Consider the following 21,966-nt stretch of genomic DNA (forward strand, 5'->3'; position numbering starts at 1 on the left):
TGTCATTTGCCATTGAGTTATGTCACTGGGATAAGTACCTGGAAGAAACACAGATATAGACACATCCCAAAGTACAAAATCCTGAACCATCATAGGAGATTGCAGCTCAGTGCAGGGGCTGTAGGCTCATGGGCATAATTAACTACTTAGGAAAAAAAAATTCTAGTCTTCATTCCCAGGAGTGGCTCAGAGCACAGTAAGACGACAACCAGATCAAATTTACACAACCTTATCTAATGAGTGTTACTAGAAAGTGATTCCGGAATCCATACTGTACCTCCTCTTTGCTGATGGGTCCTGCAATTTGGTGAAAAGGAAACAATCTGGGCCAGGTCATAGTTTGCAAAGGTCTTTGCTTTGCTTGTTCACTCAGGTTTCTGGTGACTATGATGGGCAAGACTGGCTAAGCTTCTGAGTGTGATGGTGCATCTTTTATCCTCAGCACTTATATGGCAAAATAAGGGACATCTCTTTGAGTGAGAGGCCAGCCTGGTCTACATAGCAAGTTTCATGCCAGCCAAGACTACATAGTGAGACCCGGTCTCAAACAAAACAAAACGAAAGGGGTGTCTGCGGTGGTGGAAGCGCCAGTCATTGAGAACCTTTACGCTGAAGCTGGAGCAATGCTGCTTTTCTGTCCGAGCTGCGGAAACGGACTGATTGTGGAGGAAGGACAGCGTTGCCATAGCTTCGCCTGCAACACTTGCCCCTACGTGCATAATATCACAGGCAAGGTAACAAACCGAAAGTATCCAAAGCTGAAAGAGGTGGATGATGTGCTTAGGGGAGCAGCTGCCTGGGAGAACGTGGACTCCACTGCAGAGCCATGTCCAAAATGTGAACATCCCCGTGCCTATTTCATGCAGCTTCAGACCCGTTCCGCAGATGAGCCAATGACCACCTTCTACAAGTGCTGCGATGCTCAGTGCGGACATCGCTGGAGAGACTAAGGGCAGGACTTACCCAGCTGTAGCTCTGAATGTTGTGTGCTGAAGGTCTTTGCTGTGTGATAGGAAGCTAACTCTTCAGTGGTGGAGGACCAGGGTGAAACAGGTCATCTGCAGGTCAGCAGATAAAGACCTTAATGCACAGGGGCCTCGAGTCCTTGGGAAATAAATACACATGAGGATATTAAAAAAAAAAAAAAAAACGAAAAAAGAACAGTTGTCAAGTCAAAGACTCAGAATTAGTGTATTGTGTCTTGCTATCCCAAAAGACTTGGAGCTAGGTCTTTGGTAAATAAATTACTTATTTTTTTTTTACATGTTCTCTGGTTTAATGACCAGGCCAGGCAACCTTATCTATCAGGCTTAGAGTGAGGGTTACCTAAGTTATGTCATAACATGCCAGAGAATTTTCATAATAACCTGATCTTGGGAGATTAATCCCTCATAAAGGAAGGCCTCCATAGCCCAAGTATTTTCGCTGAGGCTCATTCTTCAAATATCTCAGTCCCTCAAAACTGTCATATTGGCCATATGAAGTGTCTGTTACATTGCTTTGAGAGAACATGCTAAAACTCCATAAAGGATAGAAGACCCCTGTGGAAGATAGCTGAGGTGACACTTTCATAAAAAGAGAAACTTGCAGTAGATACGTCACTTTTTTTTTTTTTTTTGGTTTTTTCGAGACAGGGTTTCTCTGTGGTTTTGGAGCCTGTCCTGGAACTAGCTCTTGTAGACCAGGATGGTCTCGAACTCACAGAGATCTGCCTGCCTCTGCCTCCCAAGTGATGGGATTAAAGGCGTGTGCCACCACCGCCCGGCGATACATCACCTTTTGAGTGAAAATTACCCCTAGTGCAATGAGGAAAAGCCTCCGTAGCACACTGGCATCAGGGATGAGTGGGTTGCGTTCTATGCCCTCTTTTTCATAAGTAAACAAAAATGTGTACAAGGTAGCCTTTCTAAACAAAATAATTCTTTGGTAAAAATCCCCACCACTGCAGAACCAGGAATTCCAATGTACCCTCTGAAGAGTCCAAGAATAAGAATATAAAAATGTAGATTCCAAAAATAAAAATGTAGAAATAAAGAAATATAAAGTTGTAAGTCTAGGAGAATGAGAAAAGACTGTCAGCAGCTTTCTCAGCAGCTTAAGGATTAACTAGTAATAGTGGGCTATTTCGCTTTACAACCCACAGCTCTGTTTACAAGGCCAAAGCATCTCTCTGCAAACTTAGAGCTAGCCTACAGATAGGAGCTGAATCAACTTTTAGGATATATGGCCTCTGAGTTACACATTATCCCTAATATGTGAAACTGACAGTCTCAAAGGGAAGGCACAGGGCTTCAGTAAACATCACCTAAAAGTACCAAGGAAGGCAATAGGTTAAGCACAAACATTAGTTTAACTGAAAAATGAAGATTGTAAAGTAAGGCAATCTGTATCTGAGTTTTATCTTGAGATTGTGTGAGAAGCTTTTTGCTATCTTCTAAGTTCCCAGCCTAAGAACCAATTATTCTAATTTATTAACCCTCTGATATTATTAGCAGTCCCTTTTTCTGACTAATTGCTAAAAACATGTTTTCTTACTCCCAGCGATTCTACTGAAATCAGGAACAAGACAAGGTTGTCCACTCTCTCCATATCTATTCAATATAGTCATTGAGGTCCTAGCCAGAGCAATGAGACACCAAAGGGAGATCAAGGGGATACAAATTGGAAAAGAAGAAGTCAAACTCTCACTGTTTGCTGATGATATGATAGTTTACATAAATGAACCCAAAAAGTCTACCAAGGAACTTCTACAACTCATAAACACTTTCAGCAATGAATCAGGATACAAGATTAACTCAAAAAAATCAGTAGCCCTCCTGTACACAGATGATAACAGGGCTGGGGAAGAAATCAGAGAAACAACACCCTTCACAATAGCCACAAATAGCATAAAATATCTCAGAGTAACTGTAAGCAAACAACTGGAAGACTTGTATGACAAGAACTTTAAATCTTTGAAGAAAGAAATTGAAGAAGACACCAGAAAGTGGAAAGACCTCCCATGCTCTTGGTTAGGCAGAATTAATATAGTAAAAATGGCAATCTTACTGAAAGCAATCTGCAAATTCAACGTAATGCCCATCAAAATCCCAGCAAAATTCTTCAAGACTTCAAAAGAATGGTACTCAACTTCATTTGAAAAATAAAAAACCCAGAATAGCCAAAACAATCCTGTACAATAAAAGAACTTCTGGAGGCATCACAATCCCTGACTTCAAACTCAACTACAGAGCTACAGTACTGAAAACAGACTGGTATTGGCATAAGAACAGACAAGAGGACCAATGGGACCGAATAGAAGACCTGGATATCAAGCCACACATCTTTGAACACCCGATCTTTGATAAACAAGCAAAAAATATCAAATGGAAAAAAGAAAGCATACTTAACAGACAGAGAAAGACAATTATCACATGTACTAACTCATAGGTGGTTTTTAAACATAAAGCAAAGAAAGCCATCCTACAAACCACAGTCCCAGAGAACTTAGACAACAATACGGACACTAAGAGAGATTTACATAGATCTAATCTACATAGGAAGTAGAAAGTATAAAAAGACCAGATTTCCTGAGTAAATTGGGAGCATGGGGACCTTGGGGGAGGATTGAAGGGGGGAGGGAAGAGGCAGGGAGGGGAGCAGAGAAAAATGTGAAGTTCAATAATATCAATAAAAAATATAAAAAAAAACAACAAACATGTTTCCTTACAATTAGTGACATTCGCTGTAATCTCCTTTATTAAAACATTTCATGATAGCCGCCTAGTTACGCATTTGATGTTAGAACCCACTGCCCACTTAGGGTCTCCATTGACTAACCCGGTTGGGGCAAGATCGTAAAAATTCCTTTGTTCACGCCTAATGCTTGGTGCCCCTACTATAACAAGAAGGGTTCAGAAACCGGCCCTTTGGGGCCACAGCCTAACAAACACCATCTCTGGCTGTGGTCTCAGCTAGCTGATAATCTTCTGTGCCCCCGTGATGGTTTATTTATTTATTTTTAAGTTTGCTTCTGGTTTTTCTGGAATCTGGTTTCTGGAATAAAGTTTGCTTCTGGTTTGTTAGACTTTGGTGGTCTGTCCCCCATCTTTGCATGACCCCCCCCTCCCCCTGGACCCAACATCCTCCTAATTACACCAAGAACAGGAAAGTTGGAGATTTGCTAGACACACCTGATCCCAAGGATAAAATACCCACGATTCAGATCAGAGCCCGAGGCCAATAAAAGCAAGAGTTCAGTTAATAAATACAGAGAAATCAGAATGGTACAGTATAATGGGAAAAGAGTTAAGACACCAGGACCTTCCCTTTTGGGAGAATTGTGAAAGGAACTGGCCCATTCAGTAAGACTAAGAAACTGTAGTACACTGTCTGTTCCCCAGAAGTCCTTTTTCCAAGGTTAGGCATTTGGGTAGGGTCTCCATTCCCTGGAGGCTTGTGGGAAGTTCCTGTTTGATAAAGCAGTCCTTCATTTTCCCCAGCAAAAGGAACTTGTGGCCCTACGGGGAACACTGGTGCCTATCGTCAAGGTCAATGCTAGATTCCTGACTTCAACCCCTGACCTCAAGCCATACCCCAGTTCACATGCCCCCTTATCTCACGTTTAAATCCTACGTGTAACTATAAAGTGTAAAAGGTGTACTCTTTTCTTTTTGTTTTTAAGATTTATTTATTTATTATGTATACAATGTTCTGCCTGCATGTATGCCTGCGGGCCAGAAGAGGGCACCAGATCTCTTTACAGATGGTTGTGAGCCACCATAAGTTGCTGGGATTTGAACTCAGGACCCTTGGATGAGCAGGCAGTGCTCTTAACCACTGAAACATCTCTCTAACCCCCATAAATATATATTTATTTTTATTTTATGTGTATGAGTGTTTTGCCTGCACATATGGAAGTCTATGTGCAGCAACCATAGAGGCCAGCAGAGGATACCAAATTCCCAGAACTGGATGAAACTAGAGCTACAGACAGATAGGAACTGCCGTGTGGAGCCAAAGCCACGTCCTCTACAAGAGCAGCCAGTGCTCTTAACCACTGGGCCATCTCCCCAGGCCTTTTTTTTTTTCCTAACTCTTTTGTTTTTTTCAATCAAATGCTGGCCGCCATCCCATTTCACCCTCAGAAACTGCCTGTGTCCCCACCCCATGCCCCATCCTCCCCACTTCCCTACCTCCGAAGCAGGTCTCCGAAGCCACTCTGTCATTTGTTTCTCCTGCTCTTTCTTTACTGTGCCATGTATTTTTAAAAAAGATTTGTTTATTATGTATGTAGTTTGCCTGCATGTATGCCTACATGCCAGAAGAGGGCACCAGATCTCATTACAGATGGTTGTGAGCCACCAAGTGGTTGCTGGGAATTGAACTCAGGTCCTCTGGAAGAGCAGCCAGTGCTCTTAACTGCTGAACCATCTCTCCAGCCCCTGGTGCCATCCTCACAATGAGATAGGGCAGCCGGGCGGTGGTGGCGCACGCCTTTAATCCCAGCACTTGGGAGGCAGAGGCAGGCGGATCTCTGTGAGTTCGAGACCAGCCTGGTCTACAAGAGCTAGTTCCAGGACAGGCTCCAAAACCACAGAGAAACCCTGTCTCGAAAAACCAAAAAAAAAAAAAACAAAACAAAACAAAAAAAAAAAAACAATGAGATAGGGCAGGATGGGTGTCTGGCCTCTGTTGACCACTGGTGGTCTTTATCCCAGTTCTACATGAGTGCTGCTAGGGAGTGATGGGTCAGGCTAAAATTGGGGTGATCCTCTGAATTCTTGTATGCAACTTTCCAACTCTAGGACGCAAATTTACAGTGCCATCAAATATCACTAAAGGATTAATTACCCCATTTAGGCTTTTTAAAGTTAATTTTTTATGTGTATGCATGTGAGCCTGTGTGGATGTGTGGGAACCTTCAAAAGCCAGAAGAAGGTATTGGATCCCATGGAACTGGAGTCAAAGGCTGTTGTGAGCACTCAGCATGGATATGGGCGGGGGGGGGGGGGACTCTAGTCCTATTCAAGAGTTATATGTGATCTTAACCACTTAGCCAACTCTACAACCCCAATTCCTTCCTTCTTTCTTCTTTGTTAGCTTCTTCTATTTCTTCTTCCTCATCCTTCCTCTTCCTCCTTCTTCCTCCTCCTTCTTTCTTTTCCTTCTTCGTGGCTTGAGAAGTCCCAGAACTCACCGCGGTAGACTAAATTGACCTTGAACTCACAAAGATCTGCTGCCTCTGCCTCCCTATTAAAGGCAAGCACAGATCCCCATTTCTTTTTTTTTTTAATATTTATTTATTATGTATACAATATTCTTTCTACGTGTATGCCTGCAGGCCAGAAGAGGGCACCAGATCTCATTATAGGTTGTGAGCCACCATGTGGTTGCTGGGAATTGAACTCAGGACCTTTGGAAGAGCAGGCAATGCTCCTAACCGCTGAGCCATCTCTCCAGCCCCAGATCCCCATTTCTAAGCAGCGTTAGTCCCTGTGCGAGAGATCCAGCACTCATCAAGTTTGGCTGGACCACCAGGTATGCCCATCTATCAGCATTTGTGAACCGACTGTGTGCTTGCCACATAATGGCTGATGAACTCCAAAAGTCAGGCAGCAGTAATTGCCCTGGACTTTGGCTAGAGGCTGTACCTTACAAAGCAGATAATGTATAGTATCCCCATAGACCTGTAGACATCTAGGCATGTGCATATATGAACTCTTGTGCGGTGACTAATGACCCCACAGATCACTGAGGAGCGCAGGTTAGCAGTTTAGATCTCATCATTGAGGGATACATGCATGTGTCCCCACATGAACTAGGGTACATTCATGTCTGCCTCTCTTATTCCACCTAGGAAATGCACATCAACAGAAGTGTGTCCGTGCCACTGATGAACGATGTGACTAATGTGAAGGACGCAGGGTAAGTGCTCAAGAAGGCTAGCTATCGGCTCTCATAGCTTATCACAGGCCACAGACTCACTAAAGCCATGGGCTCCAAATTCTCAGGCCTTTGGTTTTCTATGACATATGCCTGCTTGGCATATAAGCAGCCATTTTAACTTCATTTAGACGTTTACCTGGACAGAGTCATATGAAACTTTAAACATGATGCCTGTGCTGGCTTGAGCGTACTCTGTATTTACTCCTAAACGAAGGCCAACTTTTTCTGTACAGTGTTCCAATGGACTGCCCACGTCAGGAGACATTGGTTTGAATGAGATGGCCGGGCGGTGGTGGCACACGCCTTTAATCCCAGCACTTGAGAGGCAGAGACAGGAGGATCTCTGGGAGTTTAAGGCCAGCCTGGTCTATAAAGCAGGGCAGGACTAGGACAGGCCAAAGCTACACAGAGAAACCCTGTCTCACAAAAACAGCAACAAAAAATGAATTGGATCCAGAAACTTTGGCCAATCAGCATTATGTATTAAAATGTTCAGTAGCCTGAAACCTCTGAAAACCCACCATATTACATGATGAGTACATCAGTAATATGAGGGCCTCTATATGTTGTTTTTGGACAAGACATAGGGAAGTCTGTAGCTCAACTTTGTGACAGAGATCTGAGGCATGGTTTGGAGAGCTAAACCACACAACACAACTGTTGCTTGTTTTTACTCTTTTGGCTCTCTGGGGCCAATCAGCTCCCAGGAAGCATTTTCTTTCTTATAAATGCCCGGCCTTAGCTTGCCTTGCTTCTAGCCAGCTTTTCTTTAATTAGTTAATCTACCTGTCTGTGCTCTATGCGCTACCATACAGTTCACGAGCTTTGGGCAAGGGGCTGGAGGTTGAAACATACAAAGATACACAGAGACAGGCAGAGACACGGACCTCTAGTCACTGGTAAGAAGCCCTTTATTCAATAGCACCACAGAGGCTTATATACCCAACACGGTCAGGTGGGCGAACTGGTGAAAACCTCATCCTCTGATCCTCAAGGCCAAGGCAACACATGCTCTTGAAGCAGAGCTGGTAAACAACTCTGACACAGCCTTTAGTAACTCAAATCAGAAGGAAAGTAAAGATCTCTAGCAGGGAAGAGCAGCTGGAGGCCAGGACTCCAAATGGTCCCAACATCTACCCATCTTAAATTAGCCCATCTACCTTTTGCCTTTGGGCTTTTACCTTTCTCTATTTTTTTTTTTTTTTTTGGTTCTTTTCGAGACAGGGTTTCTCTGTAGCTTTGGTGCCTGTCCCGGAACTAGCTCTTGTAGACCAGGCTGGTCTCGAACTCACAGAGATCTGCCTGCCTCTGCCTCCCGAATGCTGGGATTAAAGGCGTGTGCCACCACCGCCCGGCAGGACACCTTTCTCTATTTTTATATATCTTTTCTTTTCTTTTTTTTTTTTTTTGGTTTTTCGAGACTATATATCTTTTCTTTACTTCTTTCTCCGTGGCTTCCTGTGTAACTGGTGACTGGCCCCTGGAGTCTTCCTCTCCTTTCTCACTGCCTGCCAACCCTGCCTATCTTTTCTCCTGCCTTGCTACCAGCTGTTCAGCTCTTTATTAGACAATCAGGTGTTTTAGACAGGCAAAGTAACACAGCTTCACAGAGTTAAACAAATGCAGCTCTGCAGAAACTTATACAGCTATTAACAGTTCAGGTAACACTAAACCCAGAAACAGCACATCCAAACCTGCTTGTGTCTGAGGATAGAAAATGTGTCACATTGTTAAAGAAAATACAAGGTTCTCCGGGTTCCTCAAAAAGGTTTAGCAAGCCGGGTGATGGTGGCGCACGCCTTTAATCCCAGCACTCGGGAGGCGGAGGCAGGCGGATCTCTGTGAGTTTGAGACCAGCCTGTTCTACCGAGCTAGTTCCAGGACAGGCTCCAAAGCCACAGAGAAACCCTGTCTCGAAAAACCAAAAAAAAAAAAAAAAAAAAAAAAAAAAGGTTTAGCAATAGCCCTATTGTGTTGGGGACTCCGAATTTTAATTCTGGGAGACATTTCTGGGAGGTGAAGGTGGGAAAGGAGCCCGAGTGGGTGATTGGTATCTGCCAAGCCAATCTGTCCCCTGGGGCAAGGCAGTCCTCCTCTGCCCCTCAGGGATGCTGGAGGATCTTCTGGCAGGGCGACTGCTTTGATGTCTCAGGAGCTGCTGACCCAAACTCTCAGCTGAAGGCCACAACACCCAGAGTCATTGGCGTTTTCCTGGACTGTGAGCTGGGAGAGGTCTCCTTCTATAGCATGCCTGAGAAATCTCACATCTATACTTTAAGGGACAATTTCACTGAGCTGTTTTGCCCTTATTTCTACCTGGGACTTCATTCAGAACCTTTTAGGCTCTGTTTTGCCTCAGATGGTGAGCGAAAACCCACAGGTGGTCTTAACTCTGACATTTAGCTCAGACTCCATACTGCCTTGCTCCCATCCCAGGTTGTCCCCAAGGTTGTACAGCTGAGGACGACTCTGAATTTGTGCTCCTCCAGACAACACGTCATGGCTAGCATTATGGGTGTGAGTGCTGTACCCCACATTCTCTTTTATGTATTTATTTATCTTTTTTCAAGGCAAGTTCTTTCTGTGTCGCCCAGATTGGCCTGGAACTTGCTAGGCTGTCCGGGCCGATCCCTGTCAGCATGCCTATCTCAGCATCCTGTACCCTGGGTTACAGCCGTGGATCAACACACCAGGCAACAGGTGTATTTTTTTTTTAACTTCTATGCCTTACATCTGAAAGAAGTTTTGTGATTAAACCCCATGCCTAGCCAATGATGGACCATCGAGCCACACACACATCCATGTCATCCTAGAAACTGTCCTAGGGAGTCATCCGGGCTAGCCTTGACTAACTCTGCAGCCTCTCTGGCTCAGCACATCCAAGTGGCTCGAATCACAGCCCTGCATCACAGAGACATCACACCTCAGAAAGTGTTGGGAGTTTTAAGAATACATTTAGGGGCTGGAGAGATGGCTCAGTGGTTAAGAGCATTGCCTGCTCTTCTAAAAGTCCCAAGTTCAATTCCTAGCAACCACATGGTGGCTCACAACCATCTGTAATGAGGTCTGGTGCCCTCTTCTGGCCTGCAGGCATACATGCAGACAGAATCTTGTATACATAATAAATAAATATTTTAAAAAAGAAAATATTTATTTATTTTATATCTGAGAGGGTCTTATGCAGTCTAGGCTGGCCTTAAACTTGGTACAAAGCAGAGGCTGACCTTGGATTCCTGCTCAGTTACCCCCTGAGTCACAATTACCTAACCTTTCAAACTTGTACTTGAAGATACCTGTTTCCTTAGAATCTCAGAAACAACTGACATATTCATAAGGAACTGGATTAACAATTGTAGAATTCTAAAATGTTTAAAACTGTTCCCATGTTCATTTTAGTAATCAGATCATTAATGTTAGCCTCCATCTCTCCCTCCCTCGCCCTGGCTCCATTCTTCCCTCCTTCCCTCCTTTCCCCCTCGCCTCTTCCTTCTCCCCTCTTTCCGTCTCTGTCTTCCAGATCCAGCACTAGGGACTGGGTTCAGGGCCTTGAGCTTCTGTGAAGGTGTCCGCACTGAGCTCACAGCATCGGCCCTGTGTGATTTTGATGTTGTCTTGTCAGGGTGTCCAGGCTACCCTTGAATTTATTATTTTCACCCTTTACCCCCCTTCCCCAGCAGCTGGGATTACAGGCTAATGCCTCTGTGCCTCGATATGATTTTGTGCAGTTTTTAACCAATTTTTTAAAAATTTGTGTGTTTGTATATGTGACAGAGAGATAGAGACACACAGAGAGACAGGTAGACACAGGTAGGCAGACAGACAGACAGACTGACTATAGTTGCGGGTGTGGAGGTCAGGAGACACTTCTCTTCCTTCATCACACGTCATGGGATTGCATTTAGCACTGAGGTCATCAGGTCTGCAATGGGAAGCACTTTTACCCGGTGAGCCTTCTCAGGCCATGATTGGTTCTTGGTAGAGGAGAGAAACAAGGGAGAGGAGGAAAATGCTGGGTGAGTTTCAGATGTTGTCACCAGAGGGGAGACAAACTCTTGAAAAGATAGTTGTCCCTTGATAGTTGAACACTACAGGTTGAAATGTGACAAGGTTCCTGTGAATGCACTGTTTTTATCCATTAAATTTTAATAAAAAAAAATGAAAAAAAAAAAACCAACACTACCTGCTCTCCCAAAGGACCCAGGTTCAATTCCCAGGACCCATATGGTGTTTTACGACTGGCTGTAACTCCTGTTCCAGGGGAACCAACATCCTCATACTAACACACTTGCAGGCAAAACATTAATGTCCACAAAATAAATTAGATAAAAAGCAATAATTACAAATTAATCCCAGCACTCAGGGCAGAGGCCGGCAGATCTCTGAGTAGGAGGCCAGCCTAGTCTCCAAAGCGAGTTCCAGAACAGCCAGGCAAGACAAAGAAACCGTGTGAGTGAGTGAATGTGTGTGTGTATGTGTGTGTGTGTGTGTGTGTGTGTGTGTGTGTGTGGTACGAGTATGAAAATAAAATTTAGAGAAAACAGAACGATGAATCTCTCAGGTAATCTGTTGCCTGAACTGAAACCCATTCAGACTGGATCCTTCTGGGGATAACTGCTAGAAGTCTTGGTTGTAATTCGGGTTTGAGTCAGGTACCAAGGGTTTAAAAAACATATATTAGGCTACAAAGAAAATGAGGGAGAAATAGTCATATGACCTCCACCATCCTCTTAATCAAACTCAAACCAAGACACATGAGGTAAAACAGTGGTCAGCTGACTCAGCTGTGCCTGGTAAACAGGAAAGACATTTTAATTCTTTGGAGGCTGCCACGGGCTCTGCCAGGGATGTGCAGTGATGTGTACTTGGGATCCCAGGGCTCTGCCAGGGATGTGCAGTGATGTGTACTTGGGAACCCGTGATTCCAACAGCGCTGCCTTCAACATAAAGGACATCATGAATCAGCTGTCGTCCAGATGAGAATGACCAGGGCTCTTATCTTCCTCACGTCTTCACAAAATTAATACCCACAAACAACACACACAGTGGCTAGCTAGCTCCAGCTCCCTGTGGGTGTCTGAAAACACAGAGACAAGGTGTGGGTGATACGGACTGGGTGTGCATTTGTAAAGTAGCTTTAGCTGGGGACGTCTCAGGAGAAGAGCTCAGGCGAATGTATGGACCAGTGGGAGCATCAATGTCATCTCTACCTCATGCCCAATAGGGACCCAGTTGTCCCAAGTTTCCAGTGGTCTGTTAGACATGTCAGCACTGCTGATGGGCAGAGTGGAGCTCTGGACAGAGGATTCCCCTAGGAACCAGTGAAACATGCAAACCTCCACAGGTATCGTTGTATTAAGGTTAAAAATGACTTTTTTTAAACCTTACCAAGGAGACCCCTAGAGAGGAAATGGCGGTTTAGACTGAAGGAGGAAATTCACGCATACATGAATTAGGAATTTAGAAAGAAATGAAATTTGCCGAACTTGTAATGTGTTTCAATAACCACGTCTACCAGTTAGTTTAAACCATGATACAATGGCGTGAAGGATTTCTAAAGCAACAGTTTAGAGCTGGAGAAGACAGCGGACAGCGGGAGAGACATTCTACAGACCCTACTAGCCTACCCTGAGCCCAAGTCTTTGAAAGTAACACGGAATTAACTAGACCACTGCAGGTGAGTTAAGTCAAGTCACCAAATCAAATTATCAGGGTTGGCAAGCAGTACGGTGGACAGGCCTAGGATGTGACAGTCTCGATACTCTACAGAGTATCCCTTCCCACCCACTCGCAACCCCGCCCAGGACCCCGTGGCCCCGGGGCGCCTACTGGCCTGCAAGGGCTGGCTAGGGGCGTGGTAACAAGGGGCGTGGCCGGACCGCTCATTGAAAAGTGCAGCTGCCGGCCAGGCCCTGCAGCTCCTGCTTGCAGGCTGAGAGTTCCACTATGGGTCCTCATGTTACAGATACTGACGACCAGGCGAATGGACCGACGCCATACTCTTCCTCGCTGAAGCGGCTCAGCGCTCCACCTGTGTCCCCGCGGCTTCGCGTGCGGCCCTGGTGGTTCCCGGCGCACGAACTCAGGGATCCTCTCGTGTTCTACATGGAGGCCTGGGTAGCAGAAATGATCTTTGGTGAGCTCCTCATTACAGGGTGTGGGTTGGCTTCCCGTATTCTTGAGGGGCAGCAAGTCCTTACCCCATCCCCCAGTCCTATCTGACCATCAAGCCCAGCCGAGCCCGCCCCTTCCCACCTGAAGCCTTTCTACTTACTGCTTCAATCTCTTTACATGTTCAGGCCCCAGTCAAGTCTTAATCCCAGAAATAGAGTGGTTAAGCCAGGCTTTGCTGAGAGTGGACATTGTCGACCCTGGGAACGTAGCTGAAATCACCATCTATGGACGACCCTCTGTGAAGAGTCGAATGAGAAATATTATTTTGCACCTGGCAGCTTGCCATAAAGAAGAACATGTCCAAAGAGGTAAGGGTCTTTCTTTGAAGACCTACCCGGGGAGGAAGCCACGGGAAGAGTCCCAGCTGCTGGAACTTATTGTCTCTGGGGGTGCTTTCAGAGGGAGACCCTTGAAGTGCAGGGCATACACACACCCAAGCCTGTCACCCCCCAGCTCATCACCCCCCAGCTCAGCCTTAAGCGCCACTCTTTCCAGATTCCAGGTCCAGGATCCCTTCTCTTTAACACCATGCTAGAGGCTCCTGTTTCTAATCTAGGGAATTGGATACCATTTCCCCCCTTGACTGATAGTGTTGATTCTCTTTCAGCTACAAAGATGAAACAACTTGAGGAATTTTTGAAGACCCATTCCCCAAACTCAAGAGACCAGGCATGAGGCACTTGCTGACTGAGAGGCAGAGCAGCTTTCCGACCGTGGAAGTGAAGAGAAACAGTTCCTTAAAATCTCCCCATTTGTTTCCTTTCCTGCCTTTGTGGATGGATACCTGTTTGTTTTCATTTCTCCAAGTAGCAATTTGTAGAACTGTTCAAATATAGAAATGACTTTTTTGGCCTGTTATTTTTATCACACACAATAAAGCAAACTTAAATACACAATAAAGCAAACTTAAACATCAGCCATCAGTTGATGTGAGTTTTGGGTTGTGTCCCTGCTATTTCTAACACACGCTTCAGTCAGCCCTTGAGGCTGACACGGTTGGCTGAAGGTGGTTCTTTAGGTGTTTGAGGTAGGGGTGATGTGTTTTCCAGGCTGGTTCCTAACTCCTGTGCTCGGGCAGTTATTTCACCATATTTACCCCAGTAGGTGGGGACAAGGACATCATTGCAGAGTTAACTCTTCATGCTTGAACTCAAGATGTGTCTGTTTCTGCCTCCCAAGTTCTTGGATAAAGGCATCTTCCACCATGCCTGGCCACTCTTTTGTACTTTTTTTTTTTTTTTTTTTTTTTTTTGGCTTTTAGAGACAGGGTCTCTGCAGCTTTGGAGGCTGTCCTGGAACTAGCTCTTGTAGACCAGGCTGGCCTTGAACTCAGAGACCCGCCTGCCTCTGCCTCCTAAGGCATGCTAAAGGTGTGTGCCATCACCCAGCGATGGTGGTGGCGCATGCCTTTAATCCCAGCACTTGGGAGGCAGAGGCAGGCGGATCTCTATGAGTTCGAGACCAGCCTGGTCTACAAGAACTAGTTCCAGGATAGGCTCCAAAACCACAGAGAAACCCTGTCTCGAAAAACCAAAAAAAAAAGTCGGTTCCCCTGGTGGTGGAATAAGTTAGGTGTGAGCTGCCATGAGATTGTTGGGATTCTAACCCAGGTCCTCTCAGTGCTCTTAACCACTGAGCCATCTCTCTGACCCCAAACCCCATTAACACCAGTGTAACCCCTCTCCTACAGACAAGACATCTCTGTGTAACAGTCCTAGCTGTTCTGGAACTTGCTTTGTAAACCGGGCCAGCCCCAGAAAGACCCACCTGCCTCTACCTCCCTCCCCACTGCTGTGATTAAAAGCTCACACCACAACTGCTGGGCCCCTTTGTACTTTTCACCTGTTTTTTTTTTTTTTTTACCTGCTGACTCTCCTCCTTCCTCTCCTCCCCACCCCTCCTCCCTTCCCCCCTCCTCATCTATTCCAGCCCAGCTTGATTCTGTGGGTTTTGTCCTTAACCCCTCTGTCTTCTACAATCCTTCCCCTCTTCTGCAGGATTCCCTATTACCTAGCTCACTTAATGGCCCTTTTTAAACTCTGGGTAGTAACCACTTTGGGGATGGTGTATCAGATAACCTGCGTATCACATAGGTTCAGATCCATCACAGAAGCAAAACTTCACTCCACAGTGGTGGTACACGTCTTTAATTCCAGCACTTGGGAGGCAGAGACAGGTGGATTTGAGTTAGAGGCCAGAGTGGTCTACCAGCTGAGTTCCAGGACAGACCCAAAGCTACAGAAAAAGCATGTCTCAAAAAGGAAATGAAACGGGGGCTGGAGAGATGGCTTGGTGGTTAAGAGCATTGCCGGCTCTTCCAAAGGTCATGAGTTCAATTCCCAGCAACCACATGGTGGCTCACAACCATCTGTAATGAGGTTTGGTGCCCTCTTCTGGCCTGTAGACACACAGACAGAATATTATATACATAATAAATAAAAAAGGAAATGAAACAAAGAAAAAGTAGCAAAATTAATTATGAGGTAGCAACAAGATAATATAATGGTTGGAGGTCAGCACAACATGAACTGTATTAAAGGGTCACAGGATTAGGAAGGTTGAGAACCACTGATTTAAGATGTGCACAGATTTACCTTGGGAGTTCTCAAAACTGCCCTAGGCCGCTTCTCGGGATTCCCAAGCGCGGGCACAGGGGCTGCATCTCTAACAAGCTGTCTGTTAAAGCACGATTTAGGGCAATCACTTGTCACTGCCCTTTAACTTTGGAGACCAGCAGGTGTGTGGGGCTGGTGTGTGGGGCTCAGGGAGTTTTCCAAACACGAGGTGTACTGCCTACTTCGTCATCCATCACAATAAACCAGCTAAGGGACCTTAAGCAGGCTAAGGTCACAGGCCTCAGAGTTGGCTCTCCCTGTGTTTTCTAGATGTTTCTTCCATTGCAGCGTTCTCTTCTCCTGAGACATTCAGGAGGGAAACAGACTTTGCTTGTCTGGGGACACTGAAGACTCACCAACCTCTTCCCAGGGTTCGTGAAACTGAGCACCAGCTGGAAGAGGGAGGCTGGCTGGCTGAGATCCTTGGACCTGTCAAGCCATGCCTAGGAATAAGAGCTCCAGCTTGTAGCCCTCCTGACCCCGTGTCGGGGAGGCTGAGTGCTGCAGCTGCTCTTGGGTCACCACTGCTCCTGTAAGCCACCCTCACATACTCCTGTGACTCCAGTTAAAGTCACTGGGTCACCAGGCAGCACTCGTGTACAGCAATTAGTGGCTGTGGTCTGTTGTGGGTTCCCAGCCGGGGTAGGTTGACTGTGTCCCGTGTCACCCCAGGAATATTCTTTCACACAACAGGCTGATGTCTGTGATGTGGCAGCGGCGTTCATGGCCCGTGCTGCTTTCCTTTGCCACTGTGACAGTCAGTCTGCACTGCCACACCTACCCTTGCTCTCACCACTTTCAGGAAGTGGAATTCTTGGCACAGAAGTGCATGAGGCATGACTTGGGGACACAGGGCTGTAACCTGCACTGGGGAGGCAGAGGCAAGCAGATGCTTGTGAGTTCAGTCCCAGCCTGGTCTACATTGCAAGTTCCAGGCTAGCCAGAGCTACACAGTGAGACTTGGTCTTAAAACAATTGAAATAATAGTGCAGGAACTCTGGAATTAGACAAAGTTGTAGTTAGCTGGTTGTGGGGTCTTCTCTTTTTTTAAAAAATTATTTTTTATGGGGGCTGGAGAGATGGCTCAGTGGTTAAGAGCACTGTCTGCTCTTCCAGAAGTCCTGAGTTCAATTGCCAGCAACCACATGGTGGCTCACAGCCACCTATAATGAGACTTGGTGCCCCCTTTTGGCTTGCAGGCACACATGAAAGGAATGCTGTACACATAATAAATAGATAAATATAAAAAATTTTTTTATGGTTCATTTAACTTTTTATTATTTTATGTGCATTGGTGTGAGGGTGTCAGATCAGTTGTGAGCTGCCATGTGGGTGCTGGGAATTGAACCCAGGTCCTCTGGAAGAACAGTCAGTGCTCTTAACGACTGAGCTCTCTCTCCTGCCCCCATGTTCTAACTCTTTATAGATGATTTACACACACACACACACACACACACACACACACACACACACACACACCGAACATTGGCTTCTTTTATGTTTTCAACTTTATCCATTTCTTTCCTGGCTTTAAATGCTAGTGAGAGTATGAGCATGTACCCATGCTCCTTAGGACTGAGCCTGGTGAACGTAAAGACAGATTTCAGTAACCTGTGCAAATATATGTATAAACAGGATTCCATTATTAGCAGTGTCTTCATGCTCTTACCTCTCAAAATTTTAGCCTATGCATTTTTATTGTTGTTAAACCAATTTTAGGCTGCCTGTTTCTTCGTCCCTATCCCCCGTGCTAAGCATAGAAGCTCCTGCTGGGCAGTGGTGACACCTGCCTTTAATTCCCGCATTTGGGAGACAAAGGCAGGCAGATTTCCTTGAGTTCCTAGCCAACCTGATCTTCTACAAGAGCTAGTTCTAGGACAGCTAGACTATTACACACATAAACCCTGTCTCAAAAAAACAAAACAAAACAACAACAACAAAAAACTAAACAACAACCAAAAAGCATAGAAATACCTGCCTTGTCTCACAGAAACTTATCATCCTTTTTTCCGGAAGTGAATTCTATAAAAAATATTAAATATTTCATTTATTAAGCAGATTGCTGTAGCAAGCATTCTTTTTTTTAAAATATTTATTTATTTATTATGTATACACTATTCTGTCTACATGTCTGCCTGCAGGCCACAAGAGGGCACCAGACCCCACTACAGATAGTTGTGAGTCACCATGTGGTTGCTGGGAATTGAACTCAGGACCTTTGGAAGAGCAGGCAAAGCTCTTAACCTCTGGGCCATCTCTCCAGCCCTGTAGCAAGCATTCTTAAATCTACTTTTCCAGTAACTTCTGGACCTTCTGGTACTTCTACCATTAGTTTGCATTGATTTGCTTGTTCTTAAGTCTTAACTCAGGTCCACAAACTGTGAGTGAATTGTCAGATAAAGACTTGTTTGTGTGCCGGTGTTCTGCCTGCATCCTTGTGTGTCTGTGTATCACATGTGCCTGGAGAGGCTAGAAAAGGGCATTAGAACCCTTCTAACTTGAGTTATAAGCAGTTATTAGCCTCCATGTGGGTGTTGGGAATCAAAGCTGGGTCCTTTGGAAGAGCAACTGGTGTTCTCAGCCACAGAGCCATGTTTCCAGCCTGCAGGGCTTGGCATGATGGCTCAGCAGTTACCTCAACAGTTACAAACTCTTGCTGCTGCTCCAGAAGAGCAAGGTTTCAGTTTCAGAACCTATTTGTTGGCTCACAATGGTTTTCAGGTCTTTGGGATCTGATGCCCCCTTCTGGACAACAGAAGCAGATGCACATGGGACAAAACAGACACAAAAATAAGTCTCAAGAAAGCATTTTGTTTTCTCCATATAGGAAAACAAGTTTATTAAGAAGGCTATGAAGTCCAAAAATGAAACTCTTGATACAATTTTTTAGTTTGTTTGTTTTTGAGACAGTCTTTCTCTGTAGCTTTGGAGCGTGTCCTGGAAGTAGCTCTTGTCGACCAGGCTGCTCTTAAGAGATCTGCCTGCCTCTGCCTCCAAAATTCTGGGATTAAAGGCCTGCACCACTACCACCCAGCTGATACATTTTTTTAAACACTTAAAAGTTAGTTCAGCAAATAAATCAGTAATTTATCTGGCAAAGATTAAATGTACATTGCTTTATTTAAAATAAAATATTTTAGTTCTTAAAATTTATTCCATAAAGTACATATACTTAATATAAATTCACTAAATAACACCGGAAGAAAATAAAAAACATTAAAAACTTTAAAAAAAAAACCACAACACTGTGTCTTAGTTAAAAAACCTAAAACCACAATCAAATAGTTACAAATTAAACATTTCTTTTGTTTGGTTTTTCAAGATAAGATTTCTCTATATAGCAGCACTGGGTGTCCAGGAACTCATTTTGTAGACCAGGCTGGCCTCGAACTCAGATCCACCTGTGTCTGTCTCAGCCTTCCAAGTCCTGGGATTCAAGACGTGCACCACCACCACCCAGTTAATTTTGCATCTGTTATGAATCTGAACCTGTCTTATGTGCAGGTTATCTGAGACAAATCCCCAACTAAGTTTCTACCCAGAGTTTGAGAAGAGTGGCATTAAATAAGCTATGGAATAGGGAATCCTGCAGAAGAGGGAACGGATTGGAGGAGACGGAGGACCAAGGCCACAAGAAAACCCACAGAATCAAGTTGGGCAGTAGTGGCTGAGGAAGGGGGCAGGGAGGAGGGGGGAAATAGTCAACAGCTTATTTAAAAAACAAAACAAAAAACACGTGAAAAATACAAAGGGACCCAGCAGTGATGGTGTATGCCTCTAATCCCTCCCTGCACTGGAGAGGGAGGCAGAAGCAGATGGGTCTCACTGAGCCTAGCCTGGTCCACAAAGCACATTTCAGAACAGTAAGGACTGTTACACAGAGAAATCCTGTCTGGGGAAGCGGGGAGTTTACAACGGGGTTGCTGGGGTCGGAGAGATGGCTCAGTGGTTATGAGCACTGAGAAGACCAGGGTTCAATTCCCAGCAACCACATGACAGCTAACACCTGAAAGTTACACCACCACCAGGGGAATTGATATTCGCACAAAGACCTCTTTGGGTAGGGCTTCACCCCAGTCCCTGGCTTCCATTTTGGATTACTGGGTGAGGGGGCTGGAGAGATGGCTCAGAGGTTAAGAGCATTGCCTGCTTTTCCAAAGGTCCTGAGTTCAATTCCCAGCAACCACATGGTGGCTCACAACCATTTGTAATGGAGTCTGGTGCCCTCTTCTGGCCTACAGGGATATACACAGACAGAATATTGTATACAAAATAAATAAATATCTTTAAAAAAATAAATAAATAAAATGGATTACTGGGTGGAAAATTCCAGTTCAAGCCGCCTCCCCTGGACGTGCCTCAGTCCAAACTTCGCCTCCGGGAAAGCCAGCCAAACTGATGCACCTCTCCAGGGAGGGTCAAGACCACTCCCAAAGGCTTAAAAAAAACTGCCCCTCCCCCAGAACGACCGGGTGGTCTTTCCGTTCTCCTTTCTCTTCTCTATGGTTTCCAGGTTGGCCTCAGTGGTGAGGCCTGATAAGCTACAGGGGAACGTTGGCATCCATTAAAACTGGGCTGACTGAAGTGTGTGTTAGAAATAGCAGGGACACAACCCGCAACTCACATCAACTGATGGCTGATGTTTAAGTTTGCTTTATTTTGTGTGATAAAAATAACAGGCCAAAAAAAGTCATTTCTATATTTGAACAGTTCTACAAATTGCTACTTGGAGAAATGAAAACAAACAGGTATCCATCTACAAAGGCAGGAAAGGAAACAAATGGGGAGATTTTAAGGAACTGTTTCTCTTCACTTCCACGGTCGGAAAGCCTCTCAGTCAGTAAGTGTCTCTTACTGGGCGGTTTGCGTATGGGGAATGGGTCCTCAAGAATTTCTCAAGTTCTTTCATTGTCCATGCTGAAAGAGAATCAACACTATCAGTCAAGGGGGGAAATGGTATCCAATTCCCTTGATTGGGAACAGGAGGAGCCTCTAGCATGGTGTTAAAGAGAAGGGATCCTGGACCTGGAATCTGGAAAAAGTGGAGCTTAAGGCTGTGAGGTGAAGGGCCTGGGTGTCTTTTGTCCTCAAGCGGCTCCTCAGAGACACTACAGTTTCCAGCAGCTGGGACTCTTCCCATGGCTTCCTCCCCGGGTAGGTCTTCAAAGACCCTTACCTCTTTTGAAGTCTTCATTTTTATGCCTTGCTTCCAAGTGCAAGATCACATTTTTCATTCGACGCTGTAGAGAGGGTTCTCCATATATGGTGATTTCAGCCACGTTCCCAGAGTCGCCGGTGTCCACGGTCATCCAAATCGAGCCATCGTACCACTCGGATGGGACTGAGGGTTGCATTCGGCCTAAACAGGTAAAGAGTAGAAAGTGTTAACAGGGAAGGTGCGGGCTTGGCTGGACTTGACGGAGAGATTGGACTGGAGAATGGCGGCAGGACTTGCTGCCCCTCAAGACTACATACAGGGAACAAACCCACACCGCTGTCAGGGGAAACTCACCAAAAACCCTTTCGGCCACCCAGGTCTCCATGTGGAGCACGACAGGCTCACAGATTTCGTCCTGAGGCCGCCAGGACACAGGTGGAGCGCGAAGCTTCTGGGAGGAAGGGTCCTCCATCGGTCTTTTCGGCTCGTGGTGGGCGTCACTAAAGTGGGACTCCATTCTCGAACACTGCAAGAGCAAGGAGCTGCAAATCCTGGCTGGTGGCCTAGCTTTTCAATGAGCAGTCCGGCCACGCCCCTTGTGTACCACGCCCCCAGCCAGCGCTTGCAGGCCAGTGGGCTGCCAGGGGCCATGAGGGCCTGGGCAGGGTTGGGGTGGGTGGGAAGGGCACTACTCTGTGGAGTATCCAGACTGGCACAACCTAGGCCTGCTCAGCATACTGCTAACCCTCAGAATTTGATTTAGTGCCTTGACTTAACTCACCTGCAGTGGTCTAGTTAATTCCATGTTACTTTCAAAGACATGGGCTCAGGGTAGGCTAGTAGGGTCTGTAGAATGTCTCTCCCGCTGTCCGCTGTCTTCTCCAGCTCTAAACTGTTGCTTTAGAAATCCTTCACGCCATTGTATCATGGTTTAAACTAACTGGTAGACGTGGTTATTGAAACACATTACAAGTTCGGCAAATTTCATTTCTTTCTAAATTCCTAATTCATGTATGCGTGAATTTCCTCCTTCAGTCTAAACCGCCATTTCCTCTCTAGGGGTCTCCTTGGTAAGGTTTAAAAAAAGTCATTTTT

The 21,966-nt window shown here is 45.5% G+C and overlaps 3 protein-coding genes across 3 annotated transcripts; 2 read left to right on the forward strand and 1 right to left on the reverse strand.

Annotated features, from left to right (window-relative positions):
• Positions 1–623: 623 nt before the first annotated feature.
• LOC121466204 (DNA-directed RNA polymerase III subunit RPC10-like) lies at positions 624–1,133 on the forward strand. Its single transcript, XM_041679847.1, has one exon. It carries the CDS (start codon positions 624–626, stop codon positions 948–950), a length of 327 nt encoding a protein of 108 aa, XP_041535781.1. The 3' UTR covers positions 951–1,133.
• An 11,737-nt stretch (positions 1,134–12,870) lies between these two features.
• Positions 12,871–13,831, forward strand: LOC121465955 (oocyte expressed protein). The gene is made up of 3 exons (XM_041679369.1): positions 12,871–13,060; positions 13,224–13,406; positions 13,706–13,831. The coding sequence occupies exons 1-3, from the start codon at positions 12,871–12,873 to the stop codon at positions 13,771–13,773; spliced, it is 441 nt and encodes a 146-aa protein (XP_041535303.1). The 3' UTR covers positions 13,774–13,831.
• A 6,719-nt stretch (positions 13,832–20,550) lies between these two features.
• On the reverse strand, positions 20,551–21,388 carry LOC121465957 (oocyte-expressed protein homolog). Its single transcript, XM_041679370.1, has 3 exons — positions 21,226–21,388; positions 20,890–21,072; positions 20,551–20,630 (listed from the first exon to the last, which is right to left on the reverse strand). The coding sequence occupies exons 1-3, from the start codon at positions 21,386–21,388 to the stop codon at positions 20,551–20,553; spliced, it is 426 nt and encodes a 141-aa protein (XP_041535304.1).
• Between the last annotated feature and the right edge of the window lie 578 nt (positions 21,389–21,966).

This window comes from Microtus oregoni, unplaced genomic scaffold (genome assembly GCF_018167655.1).
Source record: "Microtus oregoni isolate MIOR12 unplaced genomic scaffold, Mior012 000032F_ref0000030, whole genome shotgun sequence".
Taxonomy (NCBI): domain Eukaryota; kingdom Metazoa; phylum Chordata; class Mammalia; order Rodentia; family Cricetidae; genus Microtus; species Microtus oregoni.